The following is a 23,551-nucleotide window of genomic DNA, read 5'->3' as shown; positions in this document are numbered from 1 at the left end:
TTTGAATCTTAACTTACTGGTCTTGTAATTTATGTCATCTTTTAACACCGTATATATTAGTAATAGATGGACAATAGTTGAATCTTGTTCCAACAGTTTTCACCTGTTTCTTTATGCAGGGACTACGTACAGACTTTTCTATGCATATGTGATTCCTATTTTCTCGGCTGTTGCAGATTGCTTCTGTAAAAATGGTGTGCGTGAAAATTATTCGAAAACACAAGGTATTTTCAGATATAAATAGCAGGCATGCGCTTTTCAATGTATGCGAATTCGAAAGGTTTTAATAAACAGGGTTTCAGCACAGGATATAAGAACGACTATTGAATTGTCGAGTTTGTCTTAATTTGATTACTAGATATGTACCTCTATAATGTAACAAGAACAATGCGAGGGTAAGAAGAATATCTATAGGGACAACTGAGACTATATCTGGATATCGGAGGGGCAACTCCGAAAAGAACATTATGCTCCGTTCATTGAATGATATATATTAGCTTAAACGTGTCCATAACTGTAATTAGGCCCTTCAGCTTTAGCCGCTTAGGGGCAATTGCGCCAAAATAACTATCACCATATACGGATGCGCGAAATGACTCAATTGAAAAAAGGTGGCAGTGGAAAATTTCCTGAGGAATTTCAAAACCGTAATGATAGGCTGATCAGAATAATTATTTTCTGAATTACCACGGAAAAGGCCAAGAACAACTCCCCACCAGAAGTGGTCACGTAACTAGAGGTATTGCTGCGAAGGTTCACAGGTAAATTTCCGTTTTGGTCCTTATTTTTACCCTTATCCCTTCCTTCTTTTGTTGTTTTGGTATAAGATTTTTTACAACGATGTTTGAACCTGTCAATATGGATGAAAGTTCCCCACAAGATAAGGAGCTGGCTAAATTTCTCTCCCCACCGGGTAGTTATCTCTCTCCAGCTTCACTAGACAGCAGTTCATCATTCACGAACGGTGGTGAGCGATACAACACTTCGGCTAGCTGTTTTGAACCAAAAAGTAATTTACCCTCTTTGTCGTTTTTAAATGCTAGAGCAGGATCTTTAGGTACCGTATTTAATCATAGACAGATGACTTCGCCTCTGAACTCTAATACTAGAAGTGAAACTTTTGATTCAAGCGCGAACAGTAATAACAGCAGCGATAGTAATGAAAATACAGGATATCCCGCTAGCTCACAACAAAGTGATGATGGGCGTTCTTCTTTGACTCCAAATGCCGCTGTAACTTCAACTGTCAGAGATAAGAAGGGAAATACAGTTAAGCGAAAGTATTCCAGAAATGGGTGTTCTGAATGTAAAAGAAGAAGAATGAAATGCGACGAAACCAAACCGACTTGTTGGCAGTGTGCAAGGCTAAACCGTGAATGTGTTTACGTTTTAAATCCCAAAAATAAGAAAAGAAGAACTTCCAATACGAACAGGATAAAAGAATCCAGAAAGCATAACAGTATTCATGATGACGATCATCCTCATGGCCCTCACAAGCGTCAGCACCAGTCTAGTAAACCTGAGAAAAAATCACTTCGACCAAACTTAGATGATGACTCCACAGACACAAAGCAAATTATAGACAGCTCTAAGACTGTGCCGTTGAATGAGATAGAATCCTTAGAGATCCCAAACCTTGACCCCACGACTACTATGAACGGTTACGATGTTAACTTACTAATGCAAAATTTAAATGATATGGTTAATATGAAGCTGCATGATTCTTTCTTGTTAAATGAAGAACTAAAAGAATTGGATTTGCCCGATCTGGACATTCCTGAACTCTTACCTGCGCCGAACTCAAATAGCACTGTACCTATATCTTTTTTGGTGAATAATGTAATAACCTTCAATACAAAGTTAAATTCCTTCAAACTGGGTGGTATCCACGATAAATATCTAAAGATATTTTATTACGACTGTTTGGATTCTATCGCCCCATTTTTTCAAAACCAAGGAAATCCTCTAAGAGACATTTTACTTTCATTCGCTAAAAATGAGGCTTATCTTTTATCTTCTATTTTAGCTACAGGCGCATCCATAGCATACAGAAAATCCAATAACCTAGAGGATGAACGAAACTATTGCGCGTACTTATCACATTGTCTGAGCCTCTTGGGTGAACAATTCAAAAATGAATCGAACGTTTTGAATAGGATAGAACCTATTATTCTAACAGTTATCATGCTTGCCTGGGATTGCATTTACTCGATGAATTCCCAATGGAGATCTCATTTAAAAGGTGTCACAGACCTTTTCAAAAAAATCAATTCCGGGAATTCATCAAAAGTACTGAACGTTGCCAAAAGCTGGTTTAAGGTTATGGAGACATTTGCAAGTATAAGTACGGTATTAGGGGGATCTTTAATTGATAATAATGATCTAGACGCCATTTTCGATCCATATGATTATCAGTATGTTGATTCATTAAAATTTCTGAATATCATGACTCCATTAAATGAGTTTAATCTATTAAGAGGTCATAAAGAAGATTTCGACCTTGTTATTAAGGAAGTCTTTAAATCACTCAATACAATTAGGTCATCTGAAAAAAGTTATTTTTCAAAAGATGAAGGTTTGTTCACCAAGAAATTAGATTATTTACTTTGGTCGTCTCAACCTTCGGCCGAAAAATTTAAAGATCATTTATCATACTTCAATACACAGAAAATTTTAGTGGAGATTGACAAGCAACTAGATTACGAATTTATCAACAAGACGGGAATTATACCGTCAGACAACCAATCACACCCGAAAACTAGCAACATTCACGACAATGCCATCGATATGGTGACATTGAAGAACGGCGAAGAAATTGCCATTAGTTGGTATGACATTTCGCATCAGACACAAGTTTTATCTTTCTTGTTGATTGTCCTATTAAAACTTTTGGGTATACCGAAAGAATCAATCACTATTCAACAAGTGGTGAAAAGGATAATGTCATTTTTTAAATTTTTGAACAGTGATTCTCCACCTCACAATTCAAGAACTTGCTATTGCAATTTTGCCGTATTGATTGCGGGTTTAAACGCAATGGACGAGGAGACAAGGGCGATTGTTAAAAGATACTATAAGATCAATGGTGGTAAATTCCAAAGACTTACAGAACATAACCTTAATAGACTAGAAAAGGTTTGGTATGGTAAAGATCAAAGTTATAGGCTAGAAGAACAAGATGTTTTAACATGGTAGGTTTTTGTTTACATAACCACATTCATAGATAAATAGGCATGTACTTTGCCGTGCGGAAAATGACACTGACACATTAAATCCCCGAGACATTTTTTTTTTCTTTTTTAGGATATTTACAAAAAATAAGTGCGGCGTAGAGTGCCGTTTCTTTTTGAAAGAAAAGCGACATGACATCTCAATAGAACTCTGAAAATTATTGAAGAAGTTTATTATCAAATATTAAAATAACTATTAAAGTGATACAAATATATACATATGACGATGGGTATAGAAAGCTTGTTTTTATCATCAAATATACGTTTCTTGATCAAAATGCATTAAGCAAAGATATTGTTATGGCATTATAATTGCTTGACGAAATGGATTGAATGGAATCCATCAAATTAAAAATGAGTTTAGAATTGCACTTTATATGAAAAAAATAAAAAATAGACAAGGAAAGGTGGACAATTTAACGAACCAAAATAGTGAAACGTCAGGAAAATAAAATAAAAAGATGGTGAAAATTGAAGATGGAAAAAAGTAATCTTGTCAAAAGTAACTAATAAAGACAATTTTTATCCACTGATAGAAGAGGTGTTGAATAAAGGATAGAATGTTCTTTATAGATGATCAACACTTAACGTGAAAATTAATCTATTCCTCAGACTTCTTAGACTTCTTAGATTTCTTGCTCTTCTTGGACTTCTTTTTGTCCTTCTTTTCACCTAACTTTGGAGTGGCAGCTGGTTTTGGACTAGCAACTGGTCTAGGAGTGAAAGACCCCACGTGTGATTCAGAAGCGTCATCACCGAAGTGGTAGCCCAATCTTTCAGCACCAAAGTTAGAAGCAATTGGAACAAATAAGGTTGGGATGAAACACATAACAATTAGATCGATGATACCGAAAAAGATACCGGCAGAATCAGGTTGCAAAACGTTACCACCGTCAGTAATACCGAAACAGGTTGGGTAAGCGATGATCCACATGAACATAATGATGCTGAAGATAGTGAGGAAGACGATTCTAATATTGTTATCCCCCTTTTGCTTCACCAAGTTGTAAGTAGTAGTCATAACACTGATACATACGACAATGGCAGCTCCAAGACCGATGGTGTAGTAACCCCATTTGTAAGTGGAGTGAACACAACCGGCAATTAACCAACAAACAGTGAAGAATTCAGTGATACAAACATTGAAAGCAATTTGCCATACTGGAGTATGTCCTAGCAAACAGACTTGAATAATAGGCCATGGCATAGCTAAAAACCAACCGACATATCTAGCGTAGAAAATTTGTCTGTAACCTGGATGTTCCTTTTGGGTAGAAGTTTGAACATGATTGTATTTAGCCTTAACCGCAATCCAACCCAAGTTAGAGGCCATGGTGAAGTAAGCTACACACATGAAAATATTTGGAGCAATACCGGTGTAGTAGAAGAATCTGTCGTTAACGGGTTTTCTGAACATTAAGGCGGTTAAAATTAGGCCGAACAATAAGTAACAACAGAAACATGTCCAAAACCAATCGGAACCACGACTGGTGATGTGGAAATCAGCACCGGTTGGAGGGTTAAGTTTGATGGCTTCGTTACCACCTCTTTTAATTAAAGTTTCAAAGGTAGACATTTTTATTTTTTTTCTTTTGTTCCGTAGGCTAAAAGAAAATATTAGATATTAAGTAGAAATTAGATATTAGTTGAAATTAAAGCAAAAAATTAGTGTTAAAATGGGGTCAAAAAATTAGGTTGTAGAGAAAGAAAAGGTTTACTGCGACAATAATTTTTTTGTTCGAGGAAACTTTTTTTTCTTCTTTTCTGGGTTTCTTTATTATTCTTTTTCTTCACGATATATTCTTAACAGTAAGGACAAAAGAAGTGACAATAATCTAAGAACCAAAATAAGCTAATTATAAAGAAAAGAGAAGAAGTAAGAAGTAGGAGAAAAGGAACAGAGGAAAATGAAAAGAAAGTGAGGATAAAGTTGTATATTAACAGAAAAGACACTACTTATAAATGAAGAAGTCGGGTTGAGATATTCTTTGTTTTACGAAGACCGTATTTGTAAATTTCCTTTCATGTACATGGGTGATAAAAAATTGGGAGACTGTTTTTGGGATTAAGCTGTTTTTTTCTTTTCTTTTCTGACGTTCTTGTGCAGTCGTTACTATTGATTATTTACATCTTCACTGATTCGTATGAGTGTTTATTTCTATTTTGCCTGTTTTGTCCAGGAAAACCAAAGATTGCCGGTTTTCGGTTAATAAAAAGTCCTGGTGAGGGAAAAAAAACGGTATTTTTCTGCTTACTGCACTAAGAACAAGCCGGAGAAAACTCAATTGGGAAGGGATGGGAGAAATGAAGATGAAGAATATTAAGTAAGAAAGGTAAAGGGAGGCCAAATGGTGGCAAGTGATCTCTTTTTTCATGCCCTTTTTCGTTTTACCTATTACCGCAAACTGATATATCTCTCAAAAGGGAAAGAGTAAAGTGGTTGAGGTTTGGGTCTCTTGCAAAGAAAACTACGACGATTGTGAGTTGCGTCTTTCTGTGGAGGGAATTATTCCCTCCCTCCTCTTCCATTAGGCGCCGGTACCATTTTTTTTTCAACTCCGTTGTTGAATTACGTTTTTCTTTTTTTTTTTTGGTAACCGCCAAGACAGACAGAGTTGGAAGCGAGGGTTAAAAGTTGGCAGCGAATGGCCTATGACTGCACCTTTGATTTGCATGCTCATTTTCTATACGGCCTTGGTAGATTCTAGCTTGGAGTACCTCTCCCAAAGCAAGAAGCAATAGTTGATAGTGGCCCTCTTCAGTTTTAACGAAGTCCGCTCATTGCACATCTGACTAAGTCCCTTTTTTTCCTTCATTTAAGCGCCCTTTGCTCGAGGGGAAAAAAAAAGGAAAAAAAAAAGGTGATGTAAAAGGCAACCGCTTCGATTAGACTAATTAAGCAGAAAAGAGAAAGTTACTTGAGCACCGCGAGCATTTAGGCCCTGCTTACTGCTTTACTAGCGAATATAACGTGATAAATATACTTGTAATACCTAATTGTTCCAAACAGCGCCAGTCTGGCTCTTTTGGCTGTTTAATTGTTTACTGTACTGCCTTCCCTGAGCTCATTATAAACAGAGGTGAGGGGGGGAGAACTCGAGGAATAAATATCAAGTTATAGTGGAAACCTTGCGGCTACTCTTGAAGGACACTCATATATTCCAAACTCCCTTTTTACGTGGCGTAAAACGGTGGATTAAAAGGCACCCTAAAGCAAGACTGTGGGTTGATTGAAAGGATGTTTCTTCCTGGATCGTCAGTACTTCCCACTCTTTCTAGTATACTCCACTTATATAAACAAAATCAGGGATTTGTAATATTGATCATTACACGCAGCCATCGGCCTATAATTGTATGCTCCGAATGTCCTATTATTACCCAATAAAGCAAACTAACCCGTTTTTTCATATTGTATGTCCCTTTCGGGGTAATTGTTCCGTGTAAACCGTCAATGAGAACAAAGAGAGCGTAAAACCCTTTTTTAGATAATCCAGGAGTTTGAGTGGCAAAAAACAACGCAAACCGCCGGCCAGACTAAAAAGGTCGCTTAAAAAGCGCGTCTCCATAAACAAATAAACAAACAAACAAACAAACAAACAAAGCAACCAACTTACGTGCGCATTAGGTAACAAGATGTTTGAGGGTTTGAAATCGAGGTACGCTTTCCTCGTTTGGATATCTATACGGCCCTATGTGCAACCGGAGATATCACTCAATTGGGTTTCAAGCTTTTTTCTGTGTTTTGTTTTACCATAAAGCGGTCCTAAAATTCAAATACAGCATTAGGAAGCATGAACACGCAGACGTAGCTTATTTCCCCATGCCAGGCCTGCTTTCAACAAATCTTTGCATTCCATCCTACTCCTCCTAGCAGTACGATAAGATTTGCCTTTTCGTGCCTTTTTTTTTCTTTTTCTTCCCTCTTGCGTGAGTACATTTGAATTCAGGCCGTGAGCGTAAAACATGTAAAACTCCATCGTCAGAAACGTCCTGTTGAAAGATCAATGGCTTGCCTAGCGACAAAACTAAATACGTCTTGCTCATATAGCCACTGCTCTTGGACTATATCCTCGGGGAGCAGTGTTCGTTCTTAATAAGGCTTCCAACAACCGGTTAGAAGTATCGGATTTATGTAGATAACCTAACGGCGCCAGTATCTTGTTTTCTTTTGCTATTTCATTTTATTATTTAGTCGCTAATTTTCTGTTTTTATTTGAATAAATAGGAAAAGAAGAAAATACGGACAATGACACATTAAGATCACAAGCTAGAACAAAAATATAAATGATAGCTGCATATAGACATCGAATTGGTGGTTTTGCTCTTGCGTACTGATAATCATCCATATCAGCAATATACTCTGTCTTGTCTAATACTCTCTAAACCAAACAAAAGGCGAAGCAGACAAGCTGAACCAGCTAATGGAACTCGAGTGTCTCCCATCAGTAACCTTCACCATAGAATCCTAGGCAACATCATGCTTCCCAGACAGATAGACCACACCCTGAGGCGTCACCGCGCCGAACTCTCGCCTCAGGCCTCTGACTTATTGATTCCTTAGTAATTTCCTGTTATCACCACTAACCGCCGCACGTTACCCGCCCGGTTGCTCCTCTTACTAAAAAATTGATAATAGTGCGGGGCCCTTAGTGTGCGTCTTCGTAAGGCTCAGCATAGCTAGCGCAAGTGGCCCCTTTCGCACGTTGGAATTGTCACCCTCCGGACAACTATAAAAAACATATAAATCAAGAAGCTGGTTATCGAGCAATTATCTCAGCCCGGTTCTTTTTCCTTATTCAACTATATATCCTTTTTCTGAGAACAACGAAGGAATTGATATTAAGAATCATCCCCCCCCTCTAATATATAAACAACAACACATCATGCCAAGAGTCGCTATTATCATCTACACGCTATATGGCCACGTCGCTGCCACTGCCGAAGCTGAAAAGAAGGGTATCGAAGCTGCTGGTGGGTCTGCAGACATCTACCAAGTCGAAGAAACTTTGTCGCCAGAAGTTGTCAAGGCCCTCGGCGGAGCCCCAAAGCCAGACTACCCAATTGCCACCCAGGACACTTTGACCGAATACGATGCCTTCCTGTTTGGTATCCCAACCAGATTTGGTAACTTCCCCGCTCAATGGAAGGCATTCTGGGACCGTACCGGTGGGTTATGGGCTAAAGGGGCTCTACACGGTAAAGTCGCTGGCTGTTTCGTCTCCACCGGGACCGGTGGTGGTAATGAAGCCACTATTATGAACTCTCTATCCACTTTGGCTCATCACGGTATCATCTTTGTCCCATTGGGTTACAAGAATGTTTTCGCCGAATTAACCAACATGGACGAAGTCCATGGGGGTTCTCCCTGGGGTGCTGGTACCATCGCTGGCAGTGACGGTTCAAGATCTCCTTCCGCTTTGGAATTACAGGTACACGAAACCCAAGGTAAGACTTTTTACGAAACTATTGCTAAATTCTAAGTTTTGTAGAAGTGGTGTTTTTGACTCTGTAGCTCTTTTTCTGTAGAGAAGAAGAAACCTTCTTATTTGAACATTAATATATAGTATTAAATGATAAAAAGGCAATAAAATGTATAAAGAAATATTCTCAAAAAAAATGTATAATCTTAGTTTTATTTTTTTCTCTTGGCTAGATTTTTATGGTATTTACAGGAATATATATCGTACTATACAAAGGTATAAGTAGCAGAAAATACGGGTAAAAAGAGTCCCAATATTATTTCTTAATTAATTCCAAGCTCGTTCCGTTAATCGTAGGCTTGATGTTTTTGTTTTCAACTTGCAATTCTGCACATTTCCTTAAATCTTGTAAGAAACCTAAGCAATTCTCATTAATTGTTCTACTTCCCATATTATCGCGAATACACTGGTCGTATTTCTTCATTGGCTCACTACATTCACTCATGATACTTTTCACACTGGGCACTTTCTCTCTGATACACGTCGATAGCGTCAATCTTCCATCTTGGCATTTCCCAGGATTATCCTCATTATCCCTTATACACTTGTGATACTGCAAAAACTCCTGTGGGCAATTTGCCACAACGTCTTCTATTACAATCTCGTCTAAAACGTCAGACATCTTCTACACCTTCTCTTATTATATCTTCTTGGCCCACTGTAAGAAAACGTCTATCTATTAGGGGGACCCTTTATGTTACTTATAAACGGGTTTTCGTATGAAAAACGATCTCCGAATTTTCGTATGCACTAGAGTCTCATCTGTAGCCATAAGGTAAGGAAAAAAGATTGACTCGTTGTTGTTTTGTTGGTAGCACGAAACACATGGCTGGCCATGGATCTATTTTTGCAATACAGACTGGGCGACATTTCATTTGATGAATTTCACAGAAGAACAATTCAAAACGAGTTTGAAAGGATTCTCGAAGAGCCCTCGTTAAACTTAAAAAACTACTGTTTCAATAGACGGTCCATTCATGATACAGGCAAGAGCACTCACTTAAATATAGGCGTTAGCTGTCTTGATATTGATAACACCGGTCAAGTGTTATTAGGAGGTGGTGATGACGGATCACTTTCAGTATGGGGTTTAGATGAATCATCTCATCAGAACGATGAAGGTCAACAAGAACTAATCAACAAAAGACTAAATTTCATCAAACGACAGCCTCACCAAAATGATAGTGAACACACTCAAACACCGTATCATGAGGATAAAAAACAACGATTACATGATTCTAATGCTACAAGATTAGTTCACAGTTTCCAAACACAAAGAAACAAATACCGAATGTATAGACAAAGTACTGCAACAGATTCGGGTTCAAGGTCACATATGACAAGTGCAAATAACGGCTGCGCAGGCGTTAGAAACACTTCACTATCAGAAACTGATGCAGAAGATGTAATATCGCATCATAGGTATGGAATTACTACTTTGAAATGGTACAGAACGGACAATGGCATGTTTTTCACAGGATCTAATGATAAGACTGTCAAACTATGGGACACAAATAGGTTTGAGGCAGTTCAAAATATAAATTTAGGGTACAAAATAAACCAAATTGACAATAACATTGCTGATAGTAGTTCTTTGCTTGTCGTAGCAAGTGAAGACTATTACCCAAGACTGATCGATTTAAGAACCATGAATTCAGGTATCACCACACTTGGAATGGGAAACAAGACACGAATGCAGTCCGAAATCTTATGCTGTAAGTTTAACCCAGTGAGAGAACAGATCATTGCATGTGGCGACATGCAGGGCGGAATAAAATTATGGGATTTAAGGATGAGGAATAAGTTATATTTGCAACTGAAAAGAAATAAAAAAGGACTAGACATTATAGGAAACAATAATGACAGTGGAGATGATGTGTATTTTAGTTCCAACGAATCGAACGCTCATTTGAAATGCTGTTGTGACATTGTATGGAATAACGAAGGCTCGGAATTATGTTCTACTGGTGCGGATGGAAAATTGATTATTTGGAGACCGTTTACTGAGATACTACGAAAAGACGATATTACGAGTTATAAGCAGTTAGGACCGCAGGATCTGAACCGTATCAAATACAAGAAGAGACTTTCACAAAGATTGCTCTGGTTTGACAAGTTCTTACTGTGCATCACTGATAATGGGGAAATACAAATATACAACACAGAGGAAGGAAAACTATGGAACAAACTTGAATACCCAATGGGGCATAATCAAGTAAAGAGAAGTTTGGCCTCGCATTGCCAATTTAGTTCCATGGCCTTACAGACAAATATGATGAACTCTGTTGGTCTCAGACTGTTCTTGGGAACTAACAGCAACACTGTCAGTGATGGAGGGTCCATTTTTGAGTGTTCCTGAGCTTTGTAGGCACGTATAGATAGAAGAACAATCATTAGTGGCTCTATTAGCTAGTCTATTGTATAAAAAGCGGCTATTACCCGGGACTAATAAAAAATCGCTCCGCACGGATATAGAAGGATAATATTGTAGGATAACGTCTGCCATACAGGCGTACGTTGTAAACCAAACGTGCACCGTATGCTTTGATTTCTACTGTTTATACCAGGATATACAGTGCTTCTTATCGCCTTCGCTTTCTTTGTAGTTTCGTTCTTCTCCCATTATAGAAATAGATAGAGTCGAGTTAATTAGTTCCGGGCCGAAAGCAGCTTTTTTTATTCACTCTATTTTTGTTTGCATTTGAATTCATACTGGATATTGAAGAAAGGAACCAACCCTGAGATTGTGCAACAACCTTTTGCAAGACAAAGACAGAAGAACACGAGGTAAATAGGACAACGAAAAAACATAAACACTCTGTCGACACACCCCCATCAGGTCTTTTTTAAGAAATAAAAAGGATAAGAAAAGACAGGAGAAGATACCATATAGGAGACGCGACTTCAAACGAAAAAGCTTGAGAAAGGGTTATTGTTGGACTTTTTTAATAGAAAGAAGGAAGTTACAACCAGGGTTAGTATTCTACTTATAGTCCCTCAGCTGTATCAGGATATAGATAATTGCTCACTTTTTTTTCTTTAATTTAGCACTGCCTCCTCAAAGGTGACTAGTAAGGACATAACAATAGCGAAGACTAACATATAATATCAACCACACTTCTAGTACCTTAGACCAACGTAGAAGCCAAAAAAAAAAGTGAAGATAGCTGAATTGGAGATTACTAAATCTTAAAGAGAAAGTACAATCAAAAGGAAATTCAAAATGTCAACAAATTTAGCAAATTACTTTGCTGGTAAAAACGATGTTGAAGATGAGCATGTAAATAGAAATGCTAACGAAGAGATTAGTAGCAAAAGCAATGACAATGTTGCTAGTAACGATAACGACAACGACGATGAAGATATGGGACCCTCAATATCGATGGCTGTTCAAGCAAAAAGCGATGATGAATTCCATAAATCAACCTTCAACCTTAAAAGAACAAGGTCGATGGGCCTACTCGATGAATATATCGATCCTACTAAGAAACTGTTGGGAAGGTCAGACGATTTATATAATGACGACAATGAATACTACGACAACACATCTGATGATAATTCATCAGGTAGTTCTTCAGATGATGATTACGATAATGACTATCACGACCACTCAACTTCTGTTTCTCCACCTCCTGCAGATAATGATAGCTATTTACTTCCACAGGATGATAATGACGTAGTAGTAGAGCCTGAAAGACATGTAGACTATCTATCCCATCAATGGAAGGAGTCAGAAATTTCTAATTCTTGGAAATATATTATTTTGAAGAAAAAGAAAAGGGACGTAGATTTGGTAAATGCTGCTAGGTTAGAGAACGCATCATGGAGAACATGGGCAAAGGCGAGAAACAATTTAAAAACAGTCTCTCCTGAAGTGGTTAACTGGTCAAAGGACTCAGACGTCACGTGGCTGTATGGGCCTATCGTACGTGATTCTGAAGTTAATGTTCAAAAAGAGGAGGAGCACGATTTGGAAAGAGGTTATGGTTCGGATGATGAAAATTCCAAAAGAATGACAAAGCCCACTAAGAAATCAAAGTCACCAGCCGCCGCTCCTAAACCAATATTGAAGAAAAGGACCGTCACGGAAATTATAGAGGACAATGCTTTATGGAAACTAAACGAGGCAAGAAAACACATGACAGAAATGAAGCATGCATCAGTTATAATGGATCCCAACGGAAATAAAAACGTTCACGACGATTTTGATGCTTTGGCTGCTCAAGTTAACGCCCAATATTATCATTATCCAAAAAAGTCAAACAGTAACGTAAGTTTGAAAAGCCAACCTTCAGAAAAAACAGACAAAAAATCTTCCACGATACCGAACTCCTTGGGGGGCAATCCAAATGAGAACGATAACAGGGGTATAGAGACTTCAAATTTAAAATCTGCTCTTCGTGGTAAAAGAACGCCGTCACTTCCACAAGCAGATAAAAGCATTCTTAAGAATAACACTAATGACAATGATATTGACTACTTAGACGAAAACGTGGACTCGTCTTTACACTCTAACCTTCACCAACTTTATTCATCGAAATCTGGATTGAATAGAGATAACGAAAACCATTCGGTAGGATTGTCGTCAATATTAACATCAAGCCCAAGCGAAAAACCCAACAAGCCCACTAAAAATAGACATATACATTTTAATGATAGAGTGGAACAATGTATGGCGCTACGATATCCAGCATCTCAATCGGACGATAATGATGGAGACAAGGAACATATTGATGCTAATAACAATGCTAATGTTACTACCATAAACAATAACAATACTCCAATGTTAGGCTCCTCAAATGGCTCCGCATCTAATTATCGTAATGCCGGTGCTAGTGATGATGATATGTCATCATCATCATCATCATCTTCTTCATCATCATCTCACTCGGAAGATGAAGAGCATGGTGGTCTTTACATAAATGCTGGATTTTCAAGGAGGTCTGATTCTGGAATTCACTCACCACTAACAGATAACTCCTCTATAGGTTCATCTTTCACCTCGAGATCTCATGTGCGTCCTATAATAAAGCTACTTCCTGACACAACTTTGAATTATGGATCCGATGAAGAGTCCGACAACAGCGAATTCAATGGTTATGGTAATGCTGTCTCACATAATGTCAATACATCCAGAGGTTATGATTACATATATGACTATAATTCTGTTTACACTGGTGATACTTCAAGCTTTTTGCCAGTGGACTCATGTGATATCGTAGATGTGCCAGAAGGAATGGATCTTCAAACGGCTATTGCCGACGACAATGCATCGACTTACGAGTTTAGCAATGCCGTTCAGTCCAAAAAAAACAAAACTACACAACCAAATAAATTCCCCGCTAATGATAATAATTGTCAAAATCGATCACACATGCTATTATATGACGATGATAATTACAGTTCTTCGTCGGATAGCGAACAACAGTTTATTGAAGACTCCCAGTATAAGAGCAGCGATGACGAAGAAGAGGAAGATAGTGAGAACCAAGCGGTAGATGATAACCAGGACGAAGGACTATCACTAAGGAGAACCTTATCATTAGGAAGGGATGAATCTACCAGTTCTTTATATGACCTTGCACAACCACGTTCTTCAGAAACTCCTTTATCTCAGGCCAAGAAACCTACTGATTTCATAAAAGGAAGAACTGACGAAAACAAAGATGCACAGCAGGCTGTTAGGCCATATCCATTAAAACGTAATTCCTCTTCTGGAAATTTCATATTCAATTCAGATAGTGAGGAAGAGAGTAGCAGCGACGAGGAACAGAGGCCGATGCTGGTGACCAACCAGCTGACTAACCAAGACGCTTCAATAAATAATGCAACATCTAACCCGGTAAATATTCCAACGCAAAAGAAAATACCACCCTCAAAGCAACAAAATGCATCAGATAGCTCACAGAGCTTTAGAATTGTAAATAATACTCCTTCACCTGCCGAAGTGGGCTCAAGTGATGTTGCCATAGAAGGTTACTTTTCCCCCAGGAATGACTCCATTAAATCTGTCGTTTCAGGAGGAGGTGTGATGGACCAGCGGGACCAACCAGAAATTGACACTTTGTCCAAAGGATTTGAGGATTGTCATATAGATAACACGGATAGGACCAAGGACAAGAACGCTGATAGCGCCCATGCCGCAGGAAAAGAAACTTTTATGGCAGATTCAAGCAACGAAAGTTTACAGAAGGTGATGCATAACGCAAAGGGTTTGGCAAGCAAGTACTTACATCCATGGAAAAAAACCGATGGTAAACAACGAGAAAACAGCAGCAGTACTGACAGTTGAAAAGAAAAGAAGAAAAAAAGAACAAGTCTGCAACATGAAAGAAATCAGAAAGTCCAAGTAGTTTAGAACAGTGCCACATTCTGGGCTCATTTATGCTGTAACTAGTGAATATTGTCAAGGACGAAATGACACAGAAAGAGATATTACATACGCAATTAGATTAGCTTTAGGTTTTCTCTCTATATATTTCTACAATGTATAACATCTATTAGGGTGCCCATGTATAACAACTGACGTATTTCCCATTGTGTTGGATGGGTCGTCACGTTAGTGACACATTGTGATTAGATATACAAAACCCTCTGACATATATACCCGTGGTTAACGATTTTTAAAATGAACGTTGTTGATGTTTTATTCTTCGATCTTTAAAGGGTTTTAAAAAAAAAAATAGGTATCAGCCTAAAGAAAAGATAAATCTAAACACTACGCGCCTCAGTTTTAGCCACAACTTACGGTCACTGGCACCAGTAGCATCCCAAACGGTTATAAGAACGACTCATCTCTTTCGCGAAGCATCCGGAATATGTCCGTCAATGAAGCACCTCAGAATAAAGGCCAGGGACTTCGAAAGGCAAGCACTCGTCCCAAAATTGTTATACCCGAGGGATCACCTTCCAAGAATAGTGACGCTGCTTCCTTTAATATAGAAGGCGATACATCCCTCAACGATGATCTTTTAAGTATATCCGGCAGTGTCACACCAAAGGCGAGAAGATCTTCAAGAATGAGTCTGGATTCATTAACGCCACGAAGAAGCTTTGATTCCAGAACTATATCCGTCGCCAATAGTAGATCTTTTGGATTTGAGAACGAAACGCATAGTGGATCCATGGATTTCTCACCATTAGGGAACAACTCTATTTATGAAATCGTTATGAATACAAGAAGGAAAAACTGGCTGAATTATCCAACCGTCGCAGATATACCACCGGTGAGCCTAAGCAAAACAGAACTAGATGACCACTGGAAAAGACACGTGAAAGATTATGTCGAGAACATCAAGAATGAATATCAAATATTTCAAAGTACAAATAATATAAGAAACATGAACCAAATGGAGCAATTAAAAGAGCTTCGAGAGGAAGACAACAGAAACGGAGAGTCATTTGAAGAAAACCTTAGACAAAATGATTCTGAACTAATAAGCAATGTACCCGGCTTCTACTTTTCCGACAAGTTTCAATTAGATAACCCTCGGACGTTCCACAAGGTTTTGGACGGAATCGATTTGTTTTTAACGAAGTTAGATATGAAAGAACAAGCCCAGAGGGAAGGCGCCTTTTTTGAGTTGAGGGATAAATTAAATGATTACTTGGATATCGTAGAAACGTTGCTGGTTACGGAAATATCCAAGTCGTCACATAAATTCTTCCACGCGCTAAGTGAGGTTGACAATATTCAGCAAAGAGCTTATGATACGATAAGTGAACTAAAGGAATTATCTAAAAATATCAAAACCATCGATGATGAGAATATCAAAAAAAAAATATCGCATCTGGAGATGATTTTCAAAAGAAAGAATGTAGAGAAGCTGGAACAGGGGCTATTGCAAGCAAAACTAGTATTAAGCAAGACGGACGAATGCAAAACGCTGTATAACGAGGAGAAATTTGATACGTGTTTAGAACTAATAAAATCAATCGACCATTTGATCAAGGGTAACGATTCGAATGACGGAGATGTTCAAAACTGGACCCGGCCATGGCCATATAAGCTGAGTGATTTGAAAACCATACCTGCCCTATCGGCAACTAGAGAGTTTTTAACGAATATGAAGATCGAGATAGGAGGGAAGTTTAGTCTACAATTATCAAACCTTCTTATAGATGATTTGAAGTCTTTCTGCCAATCAATCGAGACCAAAGAGACGTTATGTAGACTAAAAAGCGGATCTAATGATAAAAAACAGACCATATTCACCGATACTTTTTCCTCAGAGATAGAAGGATTGATAGTCAAGTTAAATAGATGTGAAGAGTTAACCAGTGCCTTCGACCTCTACAGAGAAAAGTCTATTGCTGAGCTTAAATCTGTTATCAAGATTTATCTCCCAACTGAAAATGCATGCTTAGTTGACAAAGATGGCAATACTCTCGACGAAAAGCAATGTAACAACGGCTCTACGAGCGGATCCAAACTTTCACGGCTAATAAAAGAGCAAACACCCGCTGAATTTCAGTCTATGCTTGTAAATATATTCACACATGCCTTAGAGGCTCTTCGAAGACTTTACGGGCATCAAAAATTACTATTAGACATATCTCTCAATGAATTAGCATCAGTGAAGAACCCAAACGAAAACCAACACAACATGATTACGCAGTTGGATATTCGTACCGGTATTAACGAAATCATTAGAATTATTCAATTACGTACAGGTAAAATTATTGCTGTAAGAAGAGAGTTGAACATATCATTGCGGTACGACTATTTCCTAAAATTTTATGCCATATGTGTTATTTTTATTCAAGAGTGTGAAATATTAAGCGGGGAATTTTTAACAAAATATTTGAGTGACGTTTTAGCGTCCCAGATTAAACATTATGCAAACGCACAAAGCTCAAGAAACTACCGCAATATAAAGAAAAAGATCGACACCGAAAAATGGGTACCGTACATCGTCGATCCGTCCATCCAAAGCGATGTTAATGATATTATATCCAGTATAGACATAGACCCACTAAGATGGACGGCTATTTTAGACATGACACGTAGTTTCTATGCTTCCGAAAACAACGGAAGTGAAGACAAACGCAAAGAGGAAGGGGATGAAGCGTCCCAAGGTCATAGAAAATCGGTTGTCGTTGGCGATAAAACATTTGTGGCGAGTCAGTCTTTACTCACTGCCATTGAAACTATAAAGGAATTGATGGTGCTTTCAATAAACCTTCCTTCTATGTATTTGCCGAATTTTGAGAAGTTGTGTTACGATGTACTACAATATTATAATAGTAGCGCCATGGCTTCTGTCACACAACCTGGAAATTCGCTTTTAAAAACGGGTAGAAACTTATCTATTATGGGAGAATCATTAGATTGCCTTGCCGAATTTGTGGCAATTGTTCAAAGCTTTTATCGAAGGCTTTCCAACTCCAGCAAGGATTTTGAACCGTTTGATCCGAGCCATTATACAAGCTTACTGGGACAATACCAAACTTCATCGAACAAAATATACATGGCGAATGCCCCTCCACCACCTGTATGAATATGATAAAAAGGATCAAACCACATACCATGTACAATTATATACTTTTTCTAAAACTAACGAAATCTTTGATGTTATTTCCTGAAAAGTTTCACTTTTTCTATTGTGTTCATACACTTGCCTTTTCAAATTTAGGCGGTCAAAAATAACGGCCAAGCAGCGAAAGGTCAAGGTTTTTCAAAATATAAAATTGAAAGGACCTTTTACAGCTGTAATAAAAACGCGCCTAAATTACCCTGACAGTTGGTTCACAGCTCATCGCCCACAGTAGTAGCGTGTAAGCTCATTCATAACGCAGCTGGCGTAGAATAGCATTTGTAAGTGAGCAAGCAAGTGTTTTCGATCCACGTTACGAGGAAAGATAAAATGGATAGTGCGTCAAGCTCAGTCGTAAAAAAATTCCAGAATGATAAAGATCCCAAGGAATCAGTAGAAGAGGCGGTACTGAAGTATGTTGGTGTTGACATAAAGGATCATGGCAAAAAGAGTAAGAAGAGGTCGAAGAAACATGATAAGAAGAAGAAGCACGGTTCGAAGAAGTCTCATAGCGATAAGGATATTGAAATGGATTGGTTTTTGAAGACGTCTGAGGCAAATAATTCACGCAAATTGGATGACATTGAACCGGATTCTGTTGCTATGGCTGCCATTGCTGCTGCATACAACAGTACAGTCAAAGAGAAGCACAAGAAAAATCGCCACAAAGACGGTTCTGGTAGCAAATCAGAGAAGAAGAAGCACCACAAATCAAAAAAATTCAAAGAGAGAACAGCAAAGATAAAAATGGTTCTCGATCCAGAGTTAAGAACACTAGATGATGCTCTGACAACACCTGCATTTTCACCCGATGATCTCATTGCTGAAACAGCTTTCGATAAGTATGTAGATGCGGAGAAGGCATACTCGGTAAGAAATTCGAGTAAACCAACACACGTTGACGAGAATTCACAAGAAAACAATGCTAATAATGCTCTTGTCAAGAACTACGCCGAGTTAGAGAGAATTTCAAGTAATGGCAGCTACATCAAGCGAACAGCAAAAATACCGGAGAAAGATGTTAAATTAGAAGAGCCGCAACCAACATCAGATGAGGAGAAAGAGGGTACTGTGTTACTACGATCTGACGTTGTTAAAGCGTCTGCTATGGATGGTGCTATTACAAAATCCATAGGCAGGAAATTTAGTCCTAGTGAGGAAGATGCTTTGGACCAATTCATTGAAAAATACATGCAAATAAGAAACCTAGATAGACAGCAAATGTGTGAGAGAATTTGGTCTACTGATGGAGTTATTAGAGATGGATTTTGGGCGAATATCAGCAAAGTTCTGTCTTATAGGACTAGATCTTCGATTTATAAACATATAAGAAGAAAATATCACATTTTCGAACAGCGTGGGAAATGGACACCAGAGGAAGATCAAGAACTGGCGAGATTATGTTTAGAAAAAGAAGGCCACTGGACTGAGGTAGGAAATCTTTTAGGTAGAATGCCTGAAGATTGTAGAGACCGTTGGAGAAACTACATGAAATGTGGCTCCAAAAGAGGATCTAAAAGATGGTCAAAGGAAGAAGAAGAGTTACTGACGACAGTAGTAAACGAAATGATCGAAGAAGCACACAATTATCAAAGGATGAAAGAAACTGAGGCAGCTAACAACGAAGATGGATACAACCAAATGTATACCAGAGGTCCAAAGGGGAAGAAGGTCAGTGATAATCCTACTTTCAAAGATATGATTAACTGGACTGTAGTTAGTGAACGAATGAGTGGAACAAGATCCCGTATACAATGTCGCTACAAATGGAACAAACTAGTGACTGATGAAGCCTATAAGAGCATGTTGAGCATTCCCTCTTCCGAAAGGAAATGGTTGTTAGAACAACTGAAGCAGTTCGCCGAAACATCATACTCAAATATAAATTGGGACAGTTTAGCCGCTTCTAAACCTGATTCCTTAAGGACTGGTCTTGAACTTAGATTATGTTACGAGCAGATGAGAGAAAGGATTGAAGGGTACAAAGAAAGACCCATGGCCGATATAATTAATATACTACTAGAACAGATGAATCAAAAAAAGTAAAATATATAGACTAAATAGATAACAAGTGCAACGTAAGTTGCTGGTCTAAAAGATTTAGAAGACGATCGACAGATCGATTACAAATCTTAATTAGGTAACTTTCACTTCCGCCGATTTGGAGATTATTGAATTTATATTTTTTGATACATTATACAAATAATTATAAAATAAACAGTTATGTAAGTTTTATTCCAATTTTAAAATCAGCTTAAAACTTAGCAAATTGTTTGTTAGCCTTACCAGTAGCAGCAGAGACCTTGACGACGTTGAATCTAACAGTCTTGGAGATTGGTCTACATTGACCGACGGTAACAATGTCACCGACTTGGACACGGAAAGCTGGGGAAACGTGAACTGGGACGTTCTTGTGTCTCTTTTCGTATCTGTTGTACTTTGGAATGTAGTGCAAGTAAGCTCTTCTGATGACAATAGTACGGTGCATCTTGGTGGAGACAACGGTACCGGTCAAGATCTTACCACGGATAGAAACTAAACCAGTGAATGGACATTTCTTGTCAATGTAAGAACCTTCAATAGCGGTCTTTGGGGTCTTGAAACCCAAACCAGCGTTCTTATACCATCTCTTGGTTCTCTTAGAGGTCTTAACCTTTGGGTTGTTGAAGATGTGTGGTTGCTAAAATAAAAAAAAAATCATATAATAATGATACAAAAGTTAGTAAAGTAGTTCGCAATCATATGATCAGAAAGAAAGGGAAATTTACTCTTGCATTCATCCACCATGAAGTCCACTTAGCATTGTTTTATTTTCAATTTTTCACAGTTTCTGGCTTCCTACTCACCAACATAAATATCGAAACATTAATTGGCAGTTTTTATCTATGTAAGCCGTTGCTACGAAGAGTTCTGGTGAGAACAAAATTGTTTCTAAAGCCAGTCTGCTGAGCGGACACTTCCACATCAGACCCTGTGTTCATATTCCCCTGTGCGTGAAGTTCTGTATAGTGGTAAAATTTCATTATATCCTTCCGATACACTATCGTTGTTAAATTCATACCTTTTGGAAAGCTCTTTCAGATTGAACAGTTAATTCAGTGGACATCTCGCTGGTTATTTAAGTTCCTTTTCGACGTTTTAAACAAACATTAACAATTTCAAAACAAGATGCAGGTATACTACCTTTTAGACTGGTTCCACCACCGTGTACAATTTTGAAAAAAGTGAATATTGTGGAAGGCTTCCCTGCAGAGGAAGGTCTACGAGATCCGCGTGAGCGAGACCAAGTAGAATTCGTTCCCCGTACCCTTAGGCCGAAGAACCAGGCTTCGCGGACCGGACCTTCGGATTGTAGCATTTTCTCTGCCTAGGATTGGGCCCGCACAGAAGGAAAGAGAGTATACGCCGGACTAGGCGCCGCCTGGCCTCGGAGAGGAAGAAATGGCAGTATTGAAAAAGCTGTTATAGAATGAATGGGTTTAAGATATGTCTGGGTTAAAAAGAAGCATTGCTTTGGAGACTACACGTAGCTATTCCTTTATGATTGGTATGGTTGATTCAATTACTGTTGATTATTAAGCTTCATTTTTCATTCGTTTTATTTTTCGTGAGAATGGTAAAGTTATTTAAGGGATAATGTATATAGCTCTACGGACATAGAATTATTATAGAGATATACATTCGAAAAAGGAATAGTAGGACAAAACGACAGATATATAAGGTTCGCAATCAAACTACATCTAATTTTTCTTTTTCTTGTCTTTACTAGAAGTAGAGTTCTTTGGGAGCTCGTTGATAAATGGCAAGAATTCTGGTTCACCTGGAATGTACTTTCTCAAGACTTCTGGAACAACTAAACCATCTTCAGTTTGGTAGTTTTCTAGAACACAACACAAAGCTCTTTGGGTAGCAGCCAAGGTAGAGTTCAAACAATGGACGTATTTCTTTTCTCTGTCACCCATTTTCTTTATACCACATCTGATTTCCAAGTTTCTGGATTGGTAGTCAGTACAGTTTGAACAAGAGACCAGTTCTTTGTACTCCTTTTGGTATGGGAACCAAGCTTCCAAATCGTACTTCTTGGCTGCGGCATTGTTTAATTCACCAGAGACAATACCAACGATACGGTATGGCAACTTTAATGACTTGTAGAATTCTTCAGAGTAAGAGATCATCTTTTCAAACTCTTCCCAAGATTTTTCAGGTTCGGTTATGACAAATTGTTCAATTTTTTCAAAAGCATGAACTCTGAAGATACCCCAAGCGTCCTTACCATGGGAACCAGCTTCTCTACGGAAACAAGAAGAGTAACCAGCGTAATGGATTGGCAATTGCTCTTGTGGCTTTTCAAACCATTCACCACTGTGGTAAGCGGAAATAGGTTGTTCAGAAGTAGCGATCAAATATTTTTCATCATCACCGTCAATGACTTTGTATAATTCTTCATCAAATTGAGATAATTGGGCAGTCTTGGCCATAACTTCTTTGTTCATCATAACTGGCGCTTGTAATGGGATGTAGCCCTTAGCAGCTAGGAAATGTAAACCATAGTTGATTAAAGCTTGGTTTAAGAAAACACCATAGTTTCTCAAGAAGTAACCTCTGTGACCAGAGATCTTCACACCACGATCTGGATCATATCCGTCCAATCTCAACAAGATTTCATGGTGAGACAAGCTGGCTGGCTTGCCAGTTACAGAAGCGATTGGGCCGACAGTCTCTAATTCTTCCGGTTTCCAAGTACGAACCAATTCATTGTTTTCTTCATCGTTGGAAATAACAACGGATGGGTGAACGATGTTTCCGACTTGGAAGATCTTTTTCTTCAAGCCATTATCTTCTTCTTGTTCCTTTTCAGTTAATTTCTTTTTGAGCTGGGTCAACTCTTCCTTTTCGGCTAACAATTCAGAAGCGTCTTCTTTGTTCTTGAATTTCAAACCGATGTCCTTTTGAACCTTGTTGAATTTCTTGTTTAATTCATCCAATTCGAATCTTGTTTTGACCCAATCTTTGTAATCAGCGATGATTTCATCAACGATTTCGACACTGGCACTTCTAGCCTTTTGAGATTGTCTGATTAGCTCTGGGTTACCTCCCTTTTCTTCGATAAATTGGTTAATGTCCAACATTTTTCTTTTGTAGTCTACCCTTAGCCAGATTTTCAGGAAGTTCTATTGTTTTTAATGCCCTACAAGTATACATAGGTTGTAATTCTTATATCTTTTCATTACAATTCAAGTAATTCGAAGAGAAAAATAGAAAAAATTTTCGCCACGTGATACATTTTTTTTTCGTTACACGAAAG

At 38.2% G+C, this 23,551-nt stretch overlaps 10 protein-coding genes across 10 annotated transcripts; 6 read left to right on the top strand and 4 right to left on the bottom strand.

The window, feature by feature from the left end:
• Window positions 1-840: 840 nt before the first annotated feature.
• On the top strand, window positions 841-3,195 carry LYS14 (Lys14p; the record flags this gene model as incomplete). Its single annotated transcript, XM_018363478.1, has 1 exon — window positions 841-3,195. The coding sequence occupies one exon, from the start codon at window positions 841-843 to the stop codon at window positions 3,193-3,195; it is 2,355 nt and encodes a 784-aa protein (XP_018223607.1).
• Window positions 3,196-3,831: 636 nt separating this feature from the next.
• MRH1 (Mrh1p) lies at window positions 3,832-4,806 on the bottom strand (the record flags this gene model as incomplete). The annotated part of the gene is made up of 1 exon (XM_018363477.1): window positions 3,832-4,806. The coding sequence occupies one exon, from the start codon at window positions 4,804-4,806 to the stop codon at window positions 3,832-3,834; it is 975 nt and encodes a 324-aa protein (XP_018223606.1).
• Window positions 4,807-8,113: 3,307 nt separating this feature from the next.
• Window positions 8,114-8,710, top strand: PST2 (flavodoxin-like fold family protein; the record flags this gene model as incomplete). Its single annotated transcript, XM_018363476.1, has 1 exon — window positions 8,114-8,710. One exon carries the CDS (start codon window positions 8,114-8,116, stop codon window positions 8,708-8,710), a length of 597 nt encoding a protein of 198 aa, XP_018223605.1.
• Window positions 8,711-8,966: 256 nt separating this feature from the next.
• MIX14 (Mix14p) lies at window positions 8,967-9,332 on the bottom strand (the record flags this gene model as incomplete). The annotated part of the gene is made up of 1 exon (XM_018363475.1): window positions 8,967-9,332. The coding sequence occupies one exon, from the start codon at window positions 9,330-9,332 to the stop codon at window positions 8,967-8,969; it is 366 nt and encodes a 121-aa protein (XP_018223604.1).
• Window positions 9,333-9,545: 213 nt separating this feature from the next.
• Window positions 9,546-11,069, top strand: RAD28 (Rad28p; the record flags this gene model as incomplete). The annotated part of the gene is made up of 1 exon (XM_018363474.1): window positions 9,546-11,069. The coding sequence occupies one exon, from the start codon at window positions 9,546-9,548 to the stop codon at window positions 11,067-11,069; it is 1,524 nt and encodes a 507-aa protein (XP_018223603.1).
• Window positions 11,070-11,933: 864 nt separating this feature from the next.
• On the top strand, window positions 11,934-15,002 carry REG1 (protein phosphatase regulator REG1; the record flags this gene model as incomplete). The annotated part of the gene is made up of 1 exon (XM_018363473.1): window positions 11,934-15,002. One exon carries the CDS (start codon window positions 11,934-11,936, stop codon window positions 15,000-15,002), a length of 3,069 nt encoding a protein of 1,022 aa, XP_018223602.1.
• Window positions 15,003-15,528: 526 nt separating this feature from the next.
• VPS54 (Vps54p) lies at window positions 15,529-18,210 on the top strand (the record flags this gene model as incomplete). Its single annotated transcript, XM_018363472.1, has 1 exon — window positions 15,529-18,210. One exon carries the CDS (start codon window positions 15,529-15,531, stop codon window positions 18,208-18,210), a length of 2,682 nt encoding a protein of 893 aa, XP_018223601.1.
• A 366-nt stretch (window positions 18,211-18,576) lies between these two features.
• Window positions 18,577-20,292, top strand: NSI1 (Nsi1p; the record flags this gene model as incomplete). Its single annotated transcript, XM_018363471.1, has 1 exon — window positions 18,577-20,292. One exon carries the CDS (start codon window positions 18,577-18,579, stop codon window positions 20,290-20,292), a length of 1,716 nt encoding a protein of 571 aa, XP_018223600.1.
• A 208-nt stretch (window positions 20,293-20,500) lies between these two features.
• RPS11A (40S ribosomal protein uS17) lies at window positions 20,501-21,352 on the bottom strand (the record flags this gene model as incomplete). Its single annotated transcript, XM_018363470.1, has 2 exons — window positions 20,501-20,926; window positions 21,308-21,352. The coding sequence occupies 2 exons, from the start codon at window positions 21,350-21,352 to the stop codon at window positions 20,501-20,503; spliced, it is 471 nt and encodes a 156-aa protein (XP_018223599.1).
• Window positions 21,353-21,986: 634 nt separating this feature from the next.
• SES1 (serine--tRNA ligase SES1) lies at window positions 21,987-23,375 on the bottom strand (the record flags this gene model as incomplete). The annotated part of the gene is made up of 1 exon (XM_018363469.1): window positions 21,987-23,375. One exon carries the CDS (start codon window positions 23,373-23,375, stop codon window positions 21,987-21,989), a length of 1,389 nt encoding a protein of 462 aa, XP_018223598.1.
• Window positions 23,376-23,551: the final 176 nt, after the last annotated feature.

This window comes from Saccharomyces eubayanus, chromosome II (assembly GCF_001298625.1).
Source record: "Saccharomyces eubayanus strain FM1318 chromosome II, whole genome shotgun sequence".
Taxonomy (NCBI): Eukaryota; Fungi; Ascomycota; class Saccharomycetes; order Saccharomycetales; family Saccharomycetaceae; genus Saccharomyces; species Saccharomyces eubayanus.
This window is presented reverse-complemented; position numbering and strand designations above follow the sequence as displayed.